The sequence below is a fragment of the Silene latifolia genome, chromosome 6, assembly GCF_048544455.1.
Source record: "Silene latifolia isolate original U9 population chromosome 6, ASM4854445v1, whole genome shotgun sequence".
Classification (NCBI taxonomy): domain Eukaryota; kingdom Viridiplantae; phylum Streptophyta; class Magnoliopsida; order Caryophyllales; family Caryophyllaceae; genus Silene; species Silene latifolia.
The window spans coordinates 129,927,447-129,945,272 of NC_133531.1; the positions used below are offsets into that span (position 1 = coordinate 129,927,447).

The 17,826-nt window shown below is 32.5% G+C and overlaps 1 protein-coding gene across 1 annotated transcript; it reads right to left on the reverse strand.

The window, feature by feature from the left end:
- Nucleotides 1-15,181: 15,181 nt before the first annotated feature.
- On the reverse strand, nucleotides 15,182-15,815 carry LOC141659005 (ethylene-responsive transcription factor ERF027-like). The gene has a single exon (XM_074465708.1). It carries the CDS (start codon nucleotides 15,751-15,753, stop codon nucleotides 15,349-15,351), a length of 405 nt encoding a protein of 134 aa, XP_074321809.1. The 5' UTR covers nucleotides 15,754-15,815; the 3' UTR covers nucleotides 15,182-15,348.
- Between the last annotated feature and the right edge of the window lie 2,011 nt (nucleotides 15,816-17,826).

Consider the following 17,826-nt stretch of genomic DNA (forward strand, 5'->3'; position numbering starts at 1 on the left):
GAAATTCTACTTTCTAGTAATCTAATGACAATATTAAAGTTATTTAAAATATAAAAAAAAAGTGCATAATTTATGTTTTTTGCCTAAAATTAAGCAAAGCGTCTTGCTTGTGACGGGTACATTTCGTTGCAAGCTGAAGACGGGATAAAATATGACCAATTTAAGACGAAAAGTGTCTGTCTTCAATGAGAAATTGGTGAAAATTAAGTAGGACAAAATACACTTGAGCTGATATAGATCCGCTACTACTCAATAAGTAATTTACATTGATCAATTGATCAACGAAGCTCACCAATTATTAGTATTAGTATTGGTGTTGACTTTTATATTAGCATATATCATCAAAAAAACATAAGGAGTTGAGCAAGATTAAATAATACTTACTTCGTATACATTACCAAGGTTTAAAATAGTTCACGTAAAAGGAAATGAGACCCTCTGTACTTCTGTAGTTATAACATTACAAACAAATATAGGTTATAGACAATTTTTTTTTCGAGTGCTTTCCGTCTTACCAAAATATTGCTCCAACCCTGTATCATAATTCATCTTCCCCATCTTCAACTTATTTTATAGACAATTTTTTTTCGAGTGCTTTCCGTCTTACCAAAATATTGCTCCAACCCTGTATCATAATTCATCTTCCCCATCTTCAACTTATTTTATAGACAATTTTTTTTCGAGTGCTTTCCGTCTTACCAAAATATTGCTCCAACCCTATTGTATCATAATTCATCTTCCCCATCTTCAACTTATTTTTGTACTACAGTCATAAATAAGAACTAAAACATAAGTTAGAATTAAGAATCAATAGACATTAGAAATAACAATGACTGAGAAATAAAAGAACATAAATCAAACAATTTTCTGTGGAAAAAAAAAATTATCACAAAAGTCACCATGCCATAACTCATAATAAGACGGGAAGTAAAAAATTGCATCTGAAGAAGACAGTTATTATGTTTTTAGTTCAGACTTCTTCTTGCCATTAAAGATTGTCTAGAGATACATCACCTCCAATATCTTCTCAAGTCCAAAAATAATTTCGAAATCGCGAACAAAAACTACAAAAAAAAAAAAAGTAATTAGCATCAAAGGATATAAATCAATTTATTAAGCAGGAGTACTTAAATCTTAAAAATCATTAGTTTAAACAGCCAATGTTTGAACGATCAACCAAGGAATTAAGATGAGAGCTTGAGATAGAAGTTGAAGGGGTCACTGCCAATGGAAGATTGGTGTTGCTGGGATGAGCAAAAATTGATTAAAAGGCCAAACAAACACGTCTGTTACCTCTAATTTTTCAGTCTGATTGGGAAAGTGATGAGGTGAGTTGATTATGACAATAATTATAACATTCAATGGTGAAGCGGTTATGGATGAAGAAGACCCTTCAAATATTATGTGATTATGAGCTATTTAATTCAAATATTGAATTCAATAATGGTGAGTGCTTATTCTGCAAAAAAAATAATGGTGAGTTCTTAGTGGTATTTTTTTTTACAGCGTGACATTTCTCATACTCCACGTGGCATCCTTACAATTGTTGTCAGTTGGTATCCGGCCATACGAACGGCGGGAAGGAGAATAATAGGAATAATACGGGGTGCATAGGTTTGATAATTAGGGTGGGATTAATGGGATTGTTGTCAAATGATGGAGGTGGCACTATGTGGGCAGACGTGGCAATATTGGCAGATATGGCTCTCTTAATTCAGACGTGGTTTTTCTTAAGCCTACATGGATTTGTCTATGTGGCTTTTATGATTCATTTTAGATTAGGCTTTTAATAGTATTACTAGTTTTGTACCCGCGAAAATCGCGGACTTGTTCTATTTGTCCCATTTATTTGCTTTTGTTGACATCCATCTTTAACTAAAATATAAAATATATTTTTTTATCGCGAATAAGCTATAAACCAAACATTTGTAAATATTTAGTTCTTTTACATTATTTTTCATGATTATAGTCATATAGATAGAAGTTTTAATTTGAATTTTATTTCCATATATTTTAATACATGTTAATTTCATGAATATTTTATAGTCAACAATTTAATGTAGCTAATGTAATAACTATAAATGTTTGTTTAAATTTTTTACAAATTTGTTATTTTTATGTATTTATGATGTACGTCATAAATAATTAAGCTAAAAACGGTTGCGTCGTTAGGTCGATAAACAAAGCACTCCAAGATCGCGGTTACATATCTGATAGATTTTTTTAAGAAAGTTAAATAGATACTATTAATTTAACTTTTCCTCAAAATCTATACTTTTTATCAAAAATATACATGTAAAATAGAGAATCTCGCCGATGATGAATGGTGATGCTTTGTAAGCCAGCTAAAAGAGTAAAAAATATGTTTTCGTTTTTCACATTTAGATCCAAATATGTAATCTCCACTTTTTAATAGCCTCCTCACAATCAATAATCTGCAAATTGAGATAGTTAAAATTAAAATTAAAATTAAAATTAAATAAGGATTATCTTAATTACAAAACTAACTATACAACTTATTAAACGTTTAAAATTTTAAAATCTTAAAAGATAGAAATATGGAGTACTTTTAAGAAGACTATGAACGTTTGAATCACATGCACACATACACCTTATTTTTCACTTTTTCGCAAGTGTGTTAATTACAATATTTAAGATGATTTTGAAATAAATCAAAAGTAACAATATGAGAAATTGTGAAGCTTTATAATCCAAGTTATTTGATTTTTCATTTACCACATATAAGACCTTTTAGCTACTATCTTTATTACTAATGAGGAATTATATGGATAAATTTTACTATTTAAAATTTTAAATAATGAGAGTACATTCTTAATTTATTTTTGTAATTTAGTACATGATCTTATGGTTTCCACTAAAAAATATTATTAGTAGCTTTATAATCCAAATGATTAGACTTTTTATTTACTACATATAAGACCTTTCAACTACTATCTCTATGGTTAATGAAGAGTTAGATGGATAAATTGTACGATTTAAATGATGAGAGTAAATTGTTAATTATTTTTTATAATTTAAATAATGATCGGTATTATGATTTCCATCAAAAAATATTAGTAAATCTTATGAAGAATTTTAATAAATAAGTCTGATGTAGCCTTAATATTAACTAATATAAAAATGACATGTGAATTAAAATTAGATGTTTTAAGTAGCCTTTTAACTATATTGTATTTTTATTTTTTTACAAAAACAGAGTTATAAAAAAACCAATTTACTAAGATCCTCTAAATTCGAATTAAAAACTAAAAATGTTTTGTTTTTGTATCAAGTGAGACAATTACGTACCAAATAAGTTTTAATATCATTAGAACATGGTTCAAGGACGGATATCAAGTTTTTGTTCAACTAAATCCTTTTGTTGCCTACACATTTCCCATGTAGTTTTTTTTAACAACACTATGTTAATATTATGAGAAGACAAAGAAAGCATCACCTACAAAAATAGAATAAGAAACAAACATACATTTAACGATAATTCAATTAATCTTGTAAGAGGTTTACATAAAGATAGTATAAAATAAATCTACCACAAAGCGATATTAGTGGATAAATTACAAAAGCTTATATAAATTACACAAACAAAACTCGTAGAACATACCTTATGTATAACGTAATTAACTGCACAATCCAACTTTGCAATAATAAGAAAATTGTACCATTCCATCTGCAAAAATAAATCAAGGTGAGAAATACAAATTGACATCAATAAAATTATTTAAACAATACCAAATAAAACACAAATCTTATGTATGATATAACTTTATTTTTTTCACAAATGCAAATGATTAATAAAAATTATATGCAATGGAAAGTTTCAATAACATATGAATATGCCAAAAGGTTAGAAAAAGAGGGTAAAAATTAAAAGTGCTTATTTTAAAGACTTTACTTATATTAACTTAGCATCAAATAAAGAGTTAGATTTTAGGGGGAGAAAAGAATCATCAAAAAGGAAAAGGAAGAGCTACAGAGAAAATGAAGAGTTAGGGATGAATAAGGGGTTATAAACGTGATAATAAATATTCTATCTTAATTCTATGAATGAATATTATTAATTAGTCACATATTATCAAATGAAAGTTTCTTAGTGATTCTACGCTGTCGCATTTCTTATACATATGCTCAAGGTAGCCTTTTTATATTATTGTATAGATATGACATGTAGATTATGATATGTAAGTTAGCATGCCTTTAAGTTAGATATATAGATTTTGTATTAGATTATAGAGTTATTGATTTTACATACATAAATATGGAGGAAGGAGAAATGTAATGTAAAAGGTTTCCATGTGAGTGGTTTATAAACTATCTTATAAAATTAAAATAAGACATATAGTTGATGGTTGATAGTTGGACTTACTTTTTAATTATATTTATAGAATGTTATTATTATTAAATCCACTTTGCATGAGAGTGATTTAAAAATTATTCTATGAAAAAAATTATCTAAATTTAATTTTTTACCATTAATTATGAGAGTAACTTTTAAATGTGGAATTGATAATTTTTTTTTCATGTGTACTACTATGCTAGTATTTCCACGTGGACTATATTTTGCCACGTCACAATTAATAGTTGCCATGTCATATTTGTCTACGTGGCGTTTAATGTCTAGCCTTTTAATAATATTTATAGATATAGATATAGATTTGTATAGTAAAAGCACAGAAGAGACCGAAGACCATTTACTATCCTTAGGCCTTCAATTTCATACGTCCACACTTACTTTGCTCAAACTAATTAACTTCCATTAATTTATTACCTATTACGGACAAAGCTAGATTATTACTTTATGAACGGTAATTGTGATGTTAACGTTAAACGGGATTTGATTAGATTGGATAAAAGTTAAAACTAAATCAAGCTTTATATTATTTATTTTTTTAACGATCTGACTAAATGAATAAATCAGTTCTATGGCAAAGGATCCCGACTTCAAATGGGCACTATAACGACAACACTATTATCACAGCATACATTCATAACAGGGTCATTATTATAACATGTGAGCAGTATAACAATCATAAGATAAAATTAACAATAAAACTAATATAACGGATTATTTCTAATCTCTTATTTCAAATGTAAACAAAGGTAAATAATTACTTATATCGACAAAGGGTCCCGAAATCATACCTTATGTAAAGCTTGATATTTTATAACCCGTTTAAGAACTACCCGATTTGCCTATTGAGTTGTTGCTACAAACTCTGTCTTGATCTCCCTCGGCTAACATCCTTATTCTTTTCTTTTGTTTATCTTACCTATCCTTCGCTTGATGGCTTCTAATTATAGTGATACAATTGCCTCTTTACGTACATAATTTGTGAACTTTACAAACTATGCTCTAGGTGAGTCACCTAGGTAAACCTACGTGGCCTTGTGTGAATTTTCCTCTTTTTTGTTTTTGTTTTTGTTTTTCATAATTATCTAATAAACTAGTAAAACCGAATGTCGTAACAAGTCTCGACAAATATACTCTTATACAAAAATACTAAAATGAAGCCGTCTACAGGTATACAGAAAAATATACGAGCTTAGTCTATAAAGTTCCTAATGGTCCTATTATTATATATATCTTAAAATTCATTTTATTCGGGGTATTACAAAGCATGTTGGGGCCGAGATTCTGAGATGAGGGCGCCTTCTCACCCAAAATCGACATAAGAGGGCTCCCAACACACATACACCAGGTTCATTTTAACTTGACACCCTATGTTCATTTAGTTCATTAGTTCAGGTTTCAAAATCGTCGCTCTGATACCACTTTGTAATACCCCCACTTACCAAGGAGCCTTAACAAGACCTTCCCTCCTAAGTAAGGGCGTTACCATCTCGGTTGCTCGAGGTAAGTATATCAAATAGACCATAAAAGAACATTTATAAATGTATCCTTACTGTTTACACAAGACATAAAGAAAGAGAAAACAACTCCGAAAAGAAAAGAAGGAACAACTAAAGTATAAAGTGGCAGCGGCAGCTAGATAAAACAGGGTGATGACTCGATCCCATCCATATCCCACAAGCAACATCAACATCCAATACCTGCTAAACCAACTGCTCACCATCCCCGAATAGATCACCACAGTTTTGAAGAAATAAACGGGATCAGTCAACAGCATAACCAAGGTAAGAGAACACAGAGATACAACCAATATACAAACCAATCCAGACTGTAGTAACCATCCTTCAAACTCTAATAGTAACCAATAACCGACTACACACTGAAGTGTGTAGCCCTTCCAGGTTACTCATAACAATAGGTAACCCTCGCCGCCAGTGGGGACCGCAGCCGTACCATCTAAACCCCGCTCATTAGAACGAGCGAACTCAAATCATTAATGTGCACATCCCTCTTGTGACGAGAGCCACAAGAGCCGAACTTGGGTGTGAAGACCTTCTCCCGAAAATGGCTTCACCAACAGTACCAAATAACCATAGATATCACTATCAACCACAATCACAATAATAACACCAATCAATCAATACAAATATCGTCTTATAATCAATTATGCAATTAACTGAGTAGGGAAACCTCACCTTTCCGCAAATCAACTGAGTAAGGAAACCCTACCTTTCCGAAAATGAATTATGTTTTAGTCGCCGCGTTTTATAATAATACGCTGTCAGACGAGGTACTCAGTCGAGTATGGACATACTCGGCAGAGTATGCCTCACTCGGTCGAGTACCCGAGCTACTCGACCGAGTGACACCTACTAGGTCGATTAACACGTTATGATGACAGCGTAGTCTTCCTTTGTCTCCCTTAATAACATGGTCAATAGGTCAGTCAACGGGTCTCTAACAGAGCGGGTATTACACACTCAATCGAGTATTACTCGTACTCGGCCGAGTTTCACTTACTCGGTCCACTGCACTCTCTACTAGGTCCACTGCACACTCACTAGGTCTATTATAAGTTATATTTGATCCACTACACAGCCATTTCTCACTCACGAGTAGCCTCTCGTCAAGTCTAACGGTCATCTCACGTATCTCAGGGTTCCTTTATCGGTTTCCAAATATCGGGTATTGCACTTTAATTTATACATCTAAATTATACAACATATGAACTTTTATATATTTATTTCATTCTATTAAAATCATTAGTTTCCGGTTTATATATTGTACTCCCTCTTACCCATTCCAAACTATCCATCCACTTTTTAATGTCAAATTTCTTAAATATTGACCTTGATTATATTTTAATCAAATTAAAACATATATAAAATTGACATATTCATGTTTGTTAAAAAAAAGGTTCCGGAAAGTTATAATATCGTCAAAAAATTTATATATAAATGAAGAAAAACGAGGTCAAGATGTCATTAGTAGACTCATTCAAGACTGCCAATAATCTACCAAAGTCTTGAGTGAGTCTTAAGTTGAGTCTTGGAAATCCAAGACTTAACTTAAGACTCTTGTGGAGTCTTGGCACAATTTATTAGACATTTCTTTCAGTTAATAATTGACATTTGTAACTCTTTTCTTTAATTTTTTTTCTTTAAAAGCTGAAAAAAATAAGTAGGGTAGAAAGTAGAGTTTGAGGTGAGTTTGATTGATAATGTATAAGTTGAGGTAAGTCCGAAGTGAGTCCTAGCAATATAAAAATAATAAAAATTAGTGGAAAACTGATGTGGTAGAGTCTTAAGACCCAAAAGAGTCTGACTGATAATCTTACCCTAAGACCATCCACAATAGAAAGGATGATTTCATCTTCTTATTTTTTCTCTTTCCTTATATGTTTTTTTGACACCACACTCACTTTAATTTCATCTATATCATTTTCCACTATCTACATACTCTTCATTTTCTTTACCTCTATTTTTCTCTCACAATATAGAGGATAATTTTATATATTATTTATCTTATTTTTTTTATTTTTTATTTAATACTATGAGTCACTTTATATTAGTTTAATAATTTATAAATCAATAAAACTAATTTAAAATTCAACATAACAATTAAATATTAGTTTATGGGCACAAGGGCCTATGTCTCATTTCCTCTAAAAATAACGGAAATACTCATCTTCCTCTATGTAATAGGACATCCAATATGGTTCCCACAATAGATAGGATGTCCTTTTAGAAGAGAAAGAGGGTTAAGACTTAAAAAGATGTTCAATCATCTCATTGTGGGTAGGAATGACAATGGATAGGATTTTGTAAGCTCCAGATCCGTATCTTTGATAATGAATCCAGATCCAGTCCATATCGAAAGGCGCTAAAATTCTCTTATCCATATTCGGATCCGGAGGATCAGGACTGGATCAAGACCATTCCACATCCTTTTGATAGTAAAAGAAAACTCACTCTTAAAATATGAAAATATTATTATTTTTTATTTTATTTTGATGTAACACGATATTTTTCTCTATTAGAATATAATATTAAAACCGATATTTTAAAAATATAAAAATAAAGTCTTATGAAATTAAAATAACATTTAAAAATAATTTTTTATAACCGAAAAAATGTTAATTAGAGAAAATCATGGTTTGGTTTATGAAAAAACACTAAAAGAATAAATGATATAGTTTTACTATTTGTAAAGTATTGCAATCCAGATTCAATTAGTAGGATCTCGAATTCATTGCCATCCCTAATTGTGGGGGCTCTAACCGACACGTACACTATATGTCTCCCTAGGAGTCTATATGTTACTTCACTGACTTGTGCTACACTTGCGTATCAAACTCCTCTGCATCCAATATACCCTGAACTGGGTTCGCATCTAGTGCCTCAACGTTCCATCCTCGACCCCCCTTGGACTTACCATGAACCGCTTTTATTGCCTCCATTAAGCCTCAACCCACGTCGCCACGCTGGATCGCTGACGCTCCTCTCTAGGACGCCCCTGTCTTATCACCGTGAGACAAATTCGCCTTTCACGAACATATTAGCTATCCCTCGAGGCATAGGAGTTTCATGCCTTATAGTGTACGCCACCTTTAAGTCTTGATTCAATGCTTCTTCATGTGCCTATAGCCCAAGTCAGACCTTGAGCTCTGATACCAATTATTGTGTGAAAGCGCCAATACCTTCTTGTTGGGCCTTTGCTGCTCCTAGAGATGGCAATCCGGGCCGGGCTAAGGCAGGCGGCACGGACACGACACTATTCCGGCAGGGGCACAACACGACACGAATGAATAATACTGACGACACGACACGAACGGGTTAGAGGCGTACCGCGACTGCGTTTTTTGGGAATTCCCGTGCCTAGGCACAGCACTGCCTAAGCATGAAGGGTCTGGCACGAACCAGACACGGTGGGCCTGGCACGGCACGCCCTGAGATTTAGCCCGTTTCTTAATTATTTAATTTCAATTCCTTTTTTTAATATCCTTTTTTAATTATTTAATTAAATCTACTACATTAAAAATACAAATAATCAACTAATAAGACATCAAGTACATTAATATTTAATAAAATATATACTTAAATACTTCCCCTTTGCTACTAAGAGAATAAAAATTCTCAACAGTTTTCCCTTTCAAAAGGAATCTGCTAAATAAGAAAATAAGGCTCTATTTTTATTAAATTATTATCTTTTAATTAAGATATAATCTTTAATCATTATAATATTTTTTTGAAATAAATTATAATCTTTTAATTAAAATAAAACAAAATTGGTATAAATCTAAAATTCGTATCTGAAAAACCGATAAATGAATATTATTAGCTTCATATGAAAAAAACTTACCAAGTACTTAATTCGTATAAAAAAATTATGAACTGATATTATTAATTTTGTGACAGAACTTTAAAATTATTTGAGAAAATTTATAAATTGAAATCATTAGTTTTGTGATAATAAATTTCATTAAAATAAACATTTTATGACTTTATTCAATTTTTTTGATTAGTTTTCCTTTTTAATTTTTTATCCTCATATTAAAATATGAAAAATTAAGAATATGACAATTTTAAATCTATAAATAATACAATACATTATAAATTAAATGGCATTAAACTTAAACAATTACTGCAAATCAATACAATCAGGACTTGAACAATCCTTTGAACCCCCTCAGACTTGTAGCTTATAACCCAAAAGTCTTTTATATTTTCAGTTTCACCTCTCCTTAAAATCAACCTTTATTGTTCATTAAGAGTAATAAGTGACATCAAATTATTCAAACTTTAGTGACATCAAATTTCAGTTATGAATCTATAATCATAAATCATTAATCTATAATTTATTTATCTATCTATATATAATTAAAAGAGTAACTTGAGTGTCATTTTAACTGCATATAGCATTAGTAACATACATAAAAAATCTCAGAAAGCACTTATCTTTTCAATTCCACATTCAAAATTTACTCTAATAATTAATACTAAAATAAATTTACAAATTAAATGAAAAACTTTTAATATTCCTCAATTTTTTTTGAACCATCATGGAATAATCAATCTTTTCAATTATGTCTTTTGCATTCCCAATTTAAGTTTTTCCCAACTCCCATTGTTTGTCTTCCTTAGTGTTTTTTTATCATTTATATTACTTTCTTTAAGTGGTTGATTGTCTTTAACCATTAAGTGATTGTGATATCAAAATAGAAATTTGATTATATATCTTTTAATTTGTTATCAAATATGAAATATATATTGTTGTATAATTGTACTATTATACTTTCTTGATCATTCTACTTAAATTGTTACTTTTATATTCACATGTTTAATCACCTCTAAAATATTTTTTCCTTTTTATTTGATATGTACCATTAGCAAGCCATGTACAGAAAATAAGTGACATTGAACCTTCAGGTAAATATTAAATGGTATAGTTTCTAAATTATACTATATATGTTTTTTATTTTATATGTTTTTCTAAAAAGAAATATATTATTTTATACTCTTTAATATTAATTTTATTCGTGAATAATTGACTCAAATTTATCAAAATCTTGACCAAATTCTTGCTAACATAAGAAAATTTGTGAACTTTTTGGATTTTAGATTGTTGGATTATATTTTCGTAGATTTATTTTACAAATTAAGCACTTGAAATGAAAGCTGAATTCATATTTTATGGAGTACATCCTTTGAATCATTTCTCATATTTTTTATCCATATAATAAATATTTTTTTAGATGCAAATAATATTTGAAGTATGTAGGTGGTGATGAAGCTCCAAATAAATTTATATGAGAAGGTTGGCGTAATGGATTGAAAATAACTTAGAGATTTATATTGAGGTATTGGATCTTTAACTTTGTCGGGCGTCATTTAGGTTTTTTCCATACCGGATTTAGATTTGACATTGTATAATAAACATATATTCCAACTCTTAAGATAGAAATCTTATTATGATATTTCGTCTATAAAATGTTACTCGATATTCTCAGTTCTTCATTTTACCTATATTAAAATTTACACGATTCTATCACAAACTTCAATCTAAATTACAAGATTTGTTCACAATTTTTTATCTAATCATGTCAACAACTTATTTTGCTTTTGGAAAATGTTCAACTATCTATCGTATGCTGCATCTTTCACTAATTTCAGTTTCTATTATTTATCCATGATAACGTGCATAAGTATATTATACCTTACCATTGGAATCTGTCTGTTGCACGCACATATAAAATACGTTGTCTTGTACCATTGCTCCTTTGTCAAGTTTTTCAAGACGAGTAAGCACCCCATTGTCGTTTAGACAATTTATTTTAAAATTCCCTTGAAATTCACGGGTAACAAAGCTAGTTTAGTGTCATAATCTTAAGCAAATAACGACCTAATAAGTTATGTTTGTATCAATATTCATAGCATATATCACTTAAATAAGCGTATTAATTTAAAGCTATTGGCACTTTATTGGTTTCCCTAACTTTATAAATTAGTATTGGTGCCCGGCTACGCCCGGGTTACCTCTATTTACCATTAAAATTTATTTTCAATTAAATAAAATTACTTTAAAGTTGCATATCTCATAAATTTATCCTTTATATATTTTCTATGCCATATCTTAAAATTACTATGAAATAAATTATAAGACAAATTCACTACTCCCGCTATTAATATTTTACTTAAATTAGTTAGTTAGCTAATTGTTCATATATGCTTTCTTTTGTTGTTAGTATTGTTACTTTTATTACATTCGTTATTACTACAGTTATTTTCACTACTCGCTCCCGCCCTAATTATTGTTACTTTCAATACTGCCGCATGAATATTGATAATTTCATTATTCCCGTTGTTGCTTCTATTACTTTCACTACTCTCCTTGCTAATAGTTTCTTTGAATATTCAAATGAGTGATTACTATTATTATATCCAGTGTTAGTAGTGACATGTTAGTACAATTAGCATTATTTACGCTCTTTCAATGCCTAAGAACATTTGCTTATAGCTCACTTGAATGTATTTTATGTGCATTTCAATGTCTTAATTCCCTATAATGCTCAAATCCCGTCCTTTTGAAAGTTTGTTTCGGTTTTGGTTGTGTTTATCCATTTTTTGTAGGAAAGATGATGATTTAGCAATACTACACCCACTAAGGGAGGTCCATATGCGATACACATGACCACAAGCCCAACCCAAGACGGAATGAATGGCTTAAGAGAATAAAAAGCTGAGTCTAGCGCGTATCCAGAAGCTAGGTTCGCATCTCTTACAGGAAGGCATCAACCATGCGCATCCCAGCGTGCTTTCCTCATCTTTAGGGTGCGCATCTCTTACAGGAAGGCACCAACTATGCGCATCTGACCGTGTGTTTCTCATTTTGGCAGTGCACATCTCCAGATTCGTGCAATACTCTTATTAGCTTAAACGACATTGTTTAAAGTCGTTTTTACTTGATTTGTAACCTAGTATATAAGAAAAAACTTGAGTTTTCTCAGAGTATCATCTTCATATAACAACTCTTAGTGGGATAAATACAAAAAAAAAAAAAACCTTATAATTTGTGATAATCCTTCAAACAATTTACAAGATTCAAGCTTTCTTTCACCAAGTTCCTCATTGTTTTCTCAATTGTTCTTGTTGTTTGTATATTTCAATTTCTCTCTCTTTTCTTTAATTTCATTTGTTTACATTTCCTTTCTTTCTAGTTTGAATTTGATTATTGTTCTTGAATTTCCCTTTTGTTGCTAGATTACCATTTTCTCTCTCATGTTCATCTCTTTCTTGATTCACCATTGTTGTTCTTCATTCAAAGATTGAATCTCTTTGAATCCTTGTGACAAAGTTTGAGTCTTTTTGCATTAATAACCTTCCATCTCAGTTTAATTAGTCTTTCTTCATATGTTTGTTAGCAATTACATGTTTAATTGTAGAAATCAATTAATCATCATGTTTATTGTCAAAGTTGCCCACTTTAATAGTTGTCTTGCTAAAACAACCATGATTAGTGATTAATACCCTTGCTAGGCTGCGATTGGGCACTTACATGAGTAATTAACATGATTGATTCCATTTAAATTAGTCATTAAGGGGAAATTGATGGGGTTTACCTTAGGAATTATTTTGTTAATGTTGTAATTTGGGAAATTAGTTGATTGATGACCCTTGTCCACCAATGGGAATTGGTTAGGTCCTAGGTTGACCACCCATTTACATCCTTGGCATATTTGGGTTGAACCCGGGAGGGAGAGCCTAAAGAGGGTGCCTTCGAGAACCGGGATAACCTTCATATTTGGGAAAAGAGTCGGGAAATCCGGGAATAGATCGTGAGCATAAAGTCCTTAATCTTTATTCGGGTACTTGGGGAATAGCGCGTTCTCTTTTGTGTCTAAGTATAGACTTAAGGAATCCGAGTCATGAGCCCGAGAGGGAGTTGATTCGGTAAGTCTATGTAGTATTGTGAGCCCGGAAGGGAGTTAATAGGCGAATTAGAGGCGTTTCCCCCGCCTTATATCCCCATGGTGACTAATTGCCGGAATTAGCATGATAATTATGAATGTTTGTAGCTTAATCTTGCCCTAGGCCCTTTATACCTTGAGCAAATCCTTATTCCAATTAGCTTCTTCTTTTAATTTAGTTGTTGCTTAATATAGTTTCATTTGCATATCATTTAGTGTAGTTCACTTAGCCAATTTATCAATCAAACCTATTTTTCTCGACTTAGCTAAACTTAAGAATAATAACAATTGGTAATCTCACATACTCCTTGTGATTCGACCCTCAAATAGTGCAACTACACACGTTCACTTGCGAGGTTAAGCTTGAACCATCAGTATGTGAAATAATTGTATGTATAATTATATGATGATACTAATTAATAACATAATTAGGGCATGTTTATTTTAAGGAAAATTACCATATTTTGATATTTTCTAAATTTATACTTCAACTAAAATTATATAATACTCCCTCCATACCACACCAATGGAAACATGGACCCACTTTTCTCCTCATAAAAAGTGGGACCATGTTACCATTGGTGTGGTATGGAGGGAGTATTTACATTGATGTCCCCTGATTGGGTCCATCACACAGTGCTATCGATTAAAAACTACATAGAATAATTAAGCTGTATAGATTTATTTAATTACATTGAAATCCCTTGATTTCTGGAATATATATATATATATATATATTAAAGAAGGGAGTATATCTTAAACAAGAGCTGAGCAAAATAGTCGATTATCCGAACTATTCGATCAATATCCGATTCGAAAAATTGGATATCCAATTCGAAAAAGGTTTTGGAACAGATATGGAATTTGTGCATAGGCCTACCTTAAAGTTGTGAGAGAAAAAACCTTAAGAGTGGTTAAACATATGGATTGCAGAGTATGCCATAAAATTGTTGATTTAGATGAACAATCCGTCTCAGTGTAGATGGACACTATCCGTCTAAAACTGTAAACGGATAATATCTCTCTTACTTGCACTATCCACTTGCTTTTGTGAGAGGGACATTATTCGTCTACCGTTTTAGACGGATAGTGTCCATCTAAAGTGAGATTTTGTATTAGACGAAATAGTCTTCCACATATATCCGTACCAAAATAGATACAAACATAATTTTTTTGAGCATGGAGTTAGCTGAAAAAAAATTGCTTTTACTTCACTACAATAATACAAACTTAATTTTCTAAGAATAACATATATTAATTAGAGAAAATTATATTCAAAATTTTGATTATAATAAGTAATTTAAAGTAATTTTTATCTTTTTATAATTTATAGTCAAGGTTTTAAAGCGATAATATACGATAGTCCACTAAATATAGTCATTGGGCGTAGGTGATTAGTCACAATTTGGGACCCTCTCCATTTCCTTTAGGGTCTGCAACGATTTAAGTCATATTTTTAAGCAAGAAATGATGATGAATTGAGGGTGAAATAATAGAGAGGATCCTAAGCCAATTACTTATCATAGCTCCATAGATTATAACATCCGTCGTAATAATCATCGTCATAATCGTCACCGGTGGCGGCGGTTAGCCTAGGTGGACTAACCATCATTCCTCCTGCCATGTCAACAAGCAAGTTAGGCATATCGAACAATGCTTCTATATCCACAAACTCCTCCTCCTCTTCCACCTTACCACCTCCACCACCACTACCACCTCCTTTCTCAGCTGTCGTCTCCTCTGTCGTCTTCTTCTCCTCAGGCCTTCTCATATCAGCCGCGGCAGCCGCCGCCTCCCGAATATCTCCCGGTGCATTGGTCGCTGGGACCGGGTACCGGGAAACATAGTCTGGGAAGTTCAACACGGCCTCACTCCCTTTCAGGGCCAGGGCTGCCACGTCATAGGCAGCCCCCGCCATTTCAGGAGTGGGGTAGGTGCCTAACCATATTCGGTTAGTTTTTTTGGGTTCTCGGATCTCCGAGACCCATTTCCCACCTCGGGTCCTAATCCCTCGGTAGAACGGGTGCTTTCCTGTGGGGGACTTAGATGCTGACGCAGGCATCTTAGTCCCCGCTTGATCAATCTGTTGAAATCGGCTCGATGTCCAATTATTTACGACCATGCTAGACTGGTCACGTTGATCAATATTAGGCGGGATTGGTATCGACAGCGGATAATGTCGATTTTGTTCGTTCACATTTGAGGAATGAGATTGGTCAGCCATTGTATGAAATAGTAATGTGAAGTTATATACTTATTATTGTATAGAGAGAAGGAAGTTTTAGTATTAGAAATTATGTAAACGGATAATGATTTTAGGTAGAATTTATACATATGAATATTATATATGAATAGACAAGTGGTGAAAACGTGGGATAATCGCGGACTGGTAGTCATGAACACCAAAAAGGTAATAAAAAGGTGTATTTCAACGTCTTGCATGGCGGTTCGAAATGGGGTATTGCTGTATGGCTTTAGGGCTTTTAAGGATTGCAACACGTCCTATCAATTCCGGCAAGTTGAAGTACATTGAAAGAGGCTAGATACCAAAAGGAATTATATATGGAGTATCAATATTAAGATTTGTTGTTTGCCACAATTGAAACTAGATTTGATATTTACTTTCTAAATTCACCTTATCGATAATAAATTAACGTAATCACTTCATAAGTTAAAGTTTCATTCTGACATTAGTTGCTGATAGGCCGGAAATATAACTCTTTGGCTTCTGAAATAGTGATGAATTTTATCCTCATTTTGTCAATATGGCACAATCATATACAGGTAACCCAAATAATAAGAGCAGCTTCAAGATTGCGGAATAAGATTGTTAGAGAGAAAATGGAGGGAAGAAAATTGACAAAATACTAAGCAACTCCCTCTTATTTGACATTACAAAAAAGCATTTTCACCTTGGCTTTACATGGGTTTAAACTTTAAAGACTACTCCGTATACATTATTAGACATTATATTATTTGTGTTTAACACCTACTGGTGTAATTAATTTGTGTCATCAATGGTAGACCATTGGGGGTCCATGTGTGCTTACTATGGCCAGTAGGGACCGGGTGTGATGTCTCCTAGAGTCGTGTAGACAATTGATGTTAGTAATGACTAGAGCTGTTCACAAGTCGGGTTATTGCCGGTTCGATCTGTTCATGTGCCCATTATTATTTCTTGTAATGAGTATATTGAGGTCAAGTATTGAGAAAAACAAATAAAGTAGTTTGTGTAATTAGAACATGAAAATGTTTTACATTGAAGACAAGATCATAGAGTTAGTTATATAAAGAGTGTGTAGGAGCCGTTGAGGTAGTAAATCCGACTCTCAAATTGAAAAATTAAAAGAGTTTTATTTAGTTTATAAAAAACCCACCATCCAATTTGTTAGGGTGGTGCAACTCATGTCCCACATCGGTAGAATAAAGATGGAAGATCATCTTTATAAGTGTCCAGAAAATATAATAGTACGAGGCTTTTTGGGAAGGAGCCCAAGAGTAAATCCATGAGGGCTTGGCCCAAAGCGGACAATATCGTACTATTATGGGTTGTGGACACATATGCAGCAGAGGCCCATAGCTCGAGGTGAGTCCTTGAACAGACCCGGTCTAGGTTAAATGGATGAAAGGCGTCATAGGTCTTGTGGGACAAAAGACCATTTGTGTACTAGAACTGTTGATCAAGTGGGCCCTTGTTAGATTGGGTGCCACATGTCTGGTGGATCCTTTGCAGGTTGGATGCCAGAGACCGTTTGTGTTCTAGGACTTCTAAAGTGACGGACCCGGTCCAGGATATATTGGATGCAGAGGATGTTCGATATGCATGTGTAGCAAATCCCCAAGAAGGGCACATGGACGGCTCGTGGTAGCATGGTGTGTCGGCTAAGGGGAGGTTATCAAGACTTGTGATGTTTCAGGTGTCTAGAAATTGGGGCTGTAGAGTGGGCGAGGCCTTTTGGGAAGGAGCGGAGCAAAAACTTGGATCAAAATG